General features: G+C 32.6%; 1 protein-coding gene across 1 annotated transcript in view; it reads left to right on the top strand.

Annotated features, from left to right (window-relative positions):
• Window positions 1-6757, top strand: part of LOC107663060 (endothelin-3-like) — a 9453-nt gene extending 2696 nt beyond the window's left edge. Inside the window, exons 3-4 of the mRNA XM_016453213.1 lie at window positions 5578-5718; window positions 5984-6757. Of these exons, the coding sequence (XP_016308699.1) occupies window positions 5578-5718; window positions 5984-6032 (190 nt within the window). The 3' untranslated portion in view covers window positions 6033-6757. The remainder of the gene's footprint in view (window positions 1-5577; window positions 5719-5983) is intronic.
• The last annotated feature ends 11 nt before the right edge of the window (window positions 6758-6768 follow it).

Raw genomic sequence — 6768 nt, 5'->3', positions numbered from 1 at the left:
TAATAATATTATTATTAATCAATACCCAAAAATCTATTTATGGATGGGATAATATTATAGCCTTTCTATTATCTTTCCAGTAGTAAATTATAGGGCTGCCCGATTAATCAGTAAAACTTAAATCGCGATATGGTTTAGTGTGACTATCAAATCAAGCAAGCTGTGATTTTATTAAATAAATAAACTGTGTTTTAGAGTGAAGTACACATGAGCAGCTCATTATCTGCCAGTGTTTGCAGCACCTCAGAGTGGCTTGTTTCACAGTAAATGCTGCTCCACACGAACTAAATCTCTGCATCTGATCTGAGTTTGGGTAGCTTTAATGTGCACTTGGGAACCAAACATTACATTAGTAATACTTGTTTTAAAATATTTTTTTATTTTTAGTTTATTTATTGTTATTATTTCCATATTGATTATATAATCACAACATTTTGGTCAAATTGTGTAGCCCTACAAACTAGCACAGCAAAGCTGGATTTTATTTTATTTTTTTATTTTTTTCCCCAGATTGCATTTTTAATCGCAGTTACAATTTTTTTTATCAGAAAATCGCTATGTGATTTATTTATTTTTTTCCAAAAATCATTCAGCCCTAATAAATGCAATGGTTTAGTTCTAGTCTTTTTAATAAAGGACAGCAATAATTGCAAATTGTGTTTAATTTGAAAAAAGAAGCATTATTATTGGGTGAACTTGACCTTCATCAGTATTTTTGAAGTGGATATTTTAAATATTTAACTGCAAAGTCACATTCTGATATAGAGCACCCACTTTTCACAATCCAGTCAATTTTAGTTCCATGTTCTTGTTTTTTTTTTTCTTTTTTTTTTTTTTTTTACAATTTGTCTAATAGTCTGTGTCAAACAAAATGCAAATAAAATTAATAATAAAATGTATGCTATTCAGTTTACGCAAACATGTTTCAGCAACATATTTGGTCACAATATACTTAAAACGTATACTTTAAAGGTAAAACATTCTGCAGAAACAGACATTCACTCCTCTGAATGTATTGTTGGTTTGGTCTCGAGAGGGGTGAACAAAATGAACCCCTGGGAAAGTACATTCCATGCATGAGATCAGGGCAAGGACTTTCAGTCATGCTGAAGAATCTGTTTTGATAGTTTCTTGTTCAGGCCTGTAGTCTGATGAATGATCAACCCAGTGACCTTTATATTCAGGACAGAAGCGCTGAGAGGTGCTTAAAAGTAATTGGATATGGTTGTTCTGTTTCTTTTTCTTTTCCATTCTATTGGACAAATATTGTTTTCCATTAAGAGTCATAAAACACTGAGTAGTTGTAATTTAGCTTGGATTATAAAGGGGAATAAGGACAAACAAATAATACAGTACAGCATGTGAAATTATATATTTTATTATTAAGCTAAAACATATAATTTACTTAAATATTAAACACATGTTTTTAAATATTAATATTTACATTTTAGTAAATGATATTAAATTAAATTCATATAATTTTTAATTAATATATCTAAATATTTTTGTATTTATCTTTTTAACCTTTTGTAACATTATGAATGTCTTTACTGTCACTTTTGATCAATTTAATGCATCTTTGCTGAATAAACGTATTCATTTATTTAATTTCTTTTTTTTTTTTTTTTTTAAAGAAAAAAAACACTGACCCCAAACTTACGGTAGTGTATAATGTTACAAAAGCTTTCTATTTCAGATAAATGCTGTTCTTTTTAACTTTCTATTTATCAAAGAATCAAAAATTGTTTGAAAGAGTTGAAAAAAAATTGTACACAGCTGTTTTCAATACTGATAATAATAATAAGAAATATTTCTTGAGCATCAAATCAGCATATTAGAATGATTTCTGAAGGATCATGTGACACTGAAGACTGGAATAAATTACATTTTAAAATATATTCAAATAGAAAAGTTATTTTAAATTGTAAAATATTTCACAATATTACTGTTTTTGCTGTGTTTTGGGTCAAAATAAAATTTAAAAATCTTACTGATCTAAAACTTTTGAACGGCAGTATACAGTACTATAATAATATATTCATAAAAATTCTAACTATTTAAGTCATGGTTAAATTGTAAAATATTATTTAATATTATTATATATATATAATATTTTACAATTCAACCGTGACTTAAATAAATGTTAGTATTTTGATGGATATGTAGTTAAACCTGATTGGCCAGACTGAAGGAGTGTCATTGATTTAATGGTGTCTGCTCTTTAAATTGTACAAAGATGGTCCAACTTAAGTTTCTGCAATACTTACCACAAGCATATTTTGATGTGACTGTGTTTCCATGGTAACGGTTACTGTCCATGGTGCTGATGCAATAGAAGCAGAGGATTCTCAAAAATTAGAGTTTGAATAAGATCACTTTTTGACAGCCAGCACACACAATATATCATTAAAAATAAACCCGGTTTCAGTGCCCATTTGTCTCGCCAGAATAAAGGACTAAAATGAGGCCATACCCAACACTCCTTAATACTCTCTATTCAATATCATTCCATAGCCAGCAAACACGATTAAAATATATTTCTAAATATAGATATATTTAAATATAGATATATTCGGTTGTACAACAACATGCAGACATGAATGAGTTATCGCTATTTAGCCAAATACATGAGAGATCGCCACAGGACTTTTAGTAGAGTGATTCAGACTGACGCTGAGCTATTTAAACTATGACTTCCAATGTGTTGTGGCACATCACTCACCATTGATATTGACAGGCGATCCTTCAGGAATTCAGCTCGGACCCCTGGCTCCACACTGAAACCAAATGGTCAACATGAGAGCAAACACTTGTGATGTGAGATGAGAGGCATGCGTTCAGAAAGAGAGTACTGAAGAGAGTGGCTGGAGATCGGAGAGAAGCTCATATAAAGTGCATGGAAGCCTTCCCAGATGAGTCTGCAGAAATATTTTTGGCCCTTGTTCCAAGCCATCACTAGAGGCAGCCTCTTATGGTTTATCTCAGTGTCAATGCAATTCCAGCTGGGTTTGCTTCTACAATAATAAAAAGAGTATATACTTTACAATGTTTCAGGTGTTAAAGGGATTTTTCACCTGTATGACTTTCTTTCTTCTGTGGAACATAAAAAAAAAGATATTTTGAGAAGTTGTCTCACTGTTTTCTTTTTTGTTTGTTTTTTGAACATGCAATGGAAGTCAATGGTAACCAACATTCTTCAAAATATCTTATTTTGTGTTCAGCAGTAGACAGAAAGTCATACAGGGTTGGAATAACATGAGAGTGAGTAAATGACGACAGAATTTACATTTTTGTGAACTATTTAAAGTACACTGGCATTTAAAGGTTTTGGCTTCAACATTTTCTTTTTATTAATTTATTATTTAATTCAGCATGGATGCATTAAATTGATCAAAAGTGACAGTGAAGTAATTTTATAAAATATTTATTTTTCATATAAATATTGTTCTTTGGAACTTTCTATTCATAAAAGAATCCTGAAAAATGTATTACAGTATATAATATATAGTGTATGAAGAGTTTATTTGCAAAAACAGATAGCTCCGTTTTTTTATTTATTTCAAAAATCACGTTTTTATCATGTTATCATGTTTTTATTGTGTTTTATTGTGTTAGTTAGCTGTTTTTTTTAACTTAGTCAAAATAACCCAACTGCAGTTTGATTGAGATTAACTGGAATGCACAATGAAAAAACATGATTTCTGAGAATTGTTAAAAACTAATCTGTTTTTGCAAATGAACTCTTCATATATTATACAGTAATATTAAGCAACACAACTGTTTTCAGCATAATAATAATAATAATAAATATCATTAAATACTATTATACGAAATGTTTCTTGAGCAGCTAATCAGCACATTAAAATAATTTCTGAAGGATCATGTGACACTGAAGACTGGAGTAATGATGCTGAAAATGCAGCTTTGCATCACAGGAATAAATTACATTTTATAATATATTTAAATACAAAGCAGTTATTTTAAATTCTAGTAACATTTCACAATATTGCACTTTTTACTGTATTTATTATCAAATAAATGGTGAGCATAAGAGACATGAAAAAACCTCACCGCTCCAAACCATTGAACAGTAGCGTACGTTCTCCTGAAACTGGATTGATCATTTGTGTTTTTGCTAGTTTATGTTTGAAATCCATCAACAGATTCATAACAGAATTGTTATATCTGACTGGACAGTGTTCATCTGTTTCTCATGCCAGGGTGAGTTCAGGCCAAACATGTGCCATATGTGGTGTGATTTAAATTTTAATAATCTGTTTGGCATGATTGTGAATATCTGGCTCGTCTTTTATGGCTTTGTTCTCTGTAATGCTTATACACTATCAAAACTATGTTTCAGCATGATTTACCAGCCCACCTGTTGTCTCAAACGCAATGCCATACCTCTTCAGCTTCACTCCAGCCAAATGAGACAGTTCTGAATATTTGTGCACAGGAGAAAAGGGAACAGCGGCTTAATATGTTAGTCATAGGCAAACTTAAGTTGTCATGAAAGGCAACTACAGCACATTTCATGCGCAACATACTGAACAAAAAGGCCACATACGCACTAGAAAGTATCAGGAACGACAACCACATTTAAATGCAGTAATGAATCCCTTAAATCATTCCAGAGTCCGTCTTGAATTTGTTATGGTTGGCATAGTGATTTCCAAAGTAACGTTTTGACCTCTAGTGACAGGCAGTAAACTAGAAACGTGGATAGCAAGGGTTTAATGCATTTAGTGTTAGCTATGTTTGACTAATTATTAATTACTATTCTTTCATTTTGTCATTTCGGAACCAACTGTCCAAAGAAACACTTCAATTAATTTTCTCTTTTGGGAGAAATGGTTCTTAAAGGGTTAGTTCACACAAAAATGTGAATACGACGTGATACGATCATTTTATATGATGGATAGTTTAGGCTTTTGTTCACATATATAGATTACTTTAGGCTTTTATATGCATATAAACAATGACTGACACATGCATAGACCTCATCAAATATGGTAAGCACAGAAACTCAAACATGTGATGTACGAGAACCAATGAGGTCTGTTCTAGCATGTGACACAAGCATGAGCTTTTGCATTTACCATATGTGATTCACTTTATGCTTGTGTGTTTATATGTGAAACACTCCAAAGAGAAAGGAAAACTTGAAATCGCATCATATGACCCCTTTAAATAAATCTGTTCATCATATAAAGCTATTGTTTCTCTTCACAAGACTTGGATGAAACTGTTCATATGGATTTGTTTTATGACACATTTATAACTTCTTTGGATCTTTGAAGTTTTAGTTGCTTTTAACCAAAGTCTTAACAGGTTTGAAACAACATGAGGGTGAGTGAATTATGACAGAATTTTCATTTTTGGGTGAACTCTTGTAATGAGGGACCCACTGAAGGTGAGTTTAAGAACCCAAGTGCAGCATTTATTGAACATAGAAGTGAAATACAACAAACTGACTTGACTTGACCCTCTGTGATCTCCTTAAGGATTTCCTGTATAATTTTTTTTATTAAAAATCATGTAATGTCCAAAATAAGAGTCTGTTTGTTCTGTCTGTAGGCGCACAGTTCCGTATGGCATGTCCAGTTACCGCAGCCCTCAGCGACTGAGACGCTCCAGTGGGACAGTAGGGAAGGTGCTTCATCGCTGCACATGTGCAGACCACAGTGATGCCCAGTGCTACAACTTCTGTAATGCAAGGTACACAAAACTAATTAATAAGCAAAATCATCTGTATTTAGTTATTGAATTTATTTATTTGTTTCATTATCTACATAATTAAGCAGCAAAAACAAAGCTGAATATAGCCAATAATCACTCATTTAAATTGCAAGAAATCACAGGGGAAAATATTATAGTGTGTTGATAAATTCTCAGATTCTAAAGAAAGCTGTAGCTTTTTCTGAATTTCTGATTCAATCATTATGTGTGATAATATTTTATGGTTCTTTTTTGAATTTTAAAGAACACAGAGTGTACCAGACAGAAGACTGATAGGACGTTCACCTGGGTAAAAACACCTCTGAGATCAGGACTGATGATCAGCATCAAACTGGGCACCTAACTAGGTGGTTTTGGATTTTTACAGACTTGGCTCAAAACCTACCTCACATTCCTCACCGTGTTATATTTCCTGGAATGCCCTTGACTCATCTGGTCCACGGTAACAAGTGAATTCTTTAGTAAACTCTTTGCAGATTTCGGCAGCATATCTGGGACCCGCGTCCTGGCTTCAAGGGTTATGTCCACTTGTTTCAGCTTGTCTTTACGTCTAATATTCAGTGGATGTCCTTGAATTTCGGAGTCTTGGAAATAGACCTGTAAACTACACTCTGCATTATCTCCACTTTGTGGGCTGATTTTCAGAGAGGGATTACTGGGTGAAGATGGAGATGAAGTGGGTCTTGAATTTTTGCATGCACTGAGGCTCCTACACTTTGGTTGATAGCAGAAAATTAAAAATTGTTTAACATTGTTATTGTGGATGAACTGTTAGGAACTCTAAGTCTCCTGAGAGAAAGATTGCCAGATACACCGCCGCAATTTTCAACATCCTGAAATCATCCTCTACATTTTTGCTCACTCCAGCAAAATGTATCCCCTCTCCACAACTAGATATGACATCTTATATTCCTAAGATGGTTTTGAGGTCAAATGTTATTATTCATGCATGAAATAATGGGTCCACTGAAACTAATACTAAAAGCTGAATATTACAGTAAATGGTCTATTACTCTAATACTACACAAA

This window comes from Sinocyclocheilus anshuiensis, unplaced genomic scaffold (assembly GCF_001515605.1).
Source record: "Sinocyclocheilus anshuiensis isolate Anshui unplaced genomic scaffold, SAMN03320099.WGS_v1.1 scaffold2161, whole genome shotgun sequence".
Taxonomy (NCBI): domain Eukaryota; kingdom Metazoa; phylum Chordata; class Actinopteri; order Cypriniformes; family Cyprinidae; genus Sinocyclocheilus; species Sinocyclocheilus anshuiensis.
This window is presented reverse-complemented; position numbering and strand designations above follow the sequence as displayed.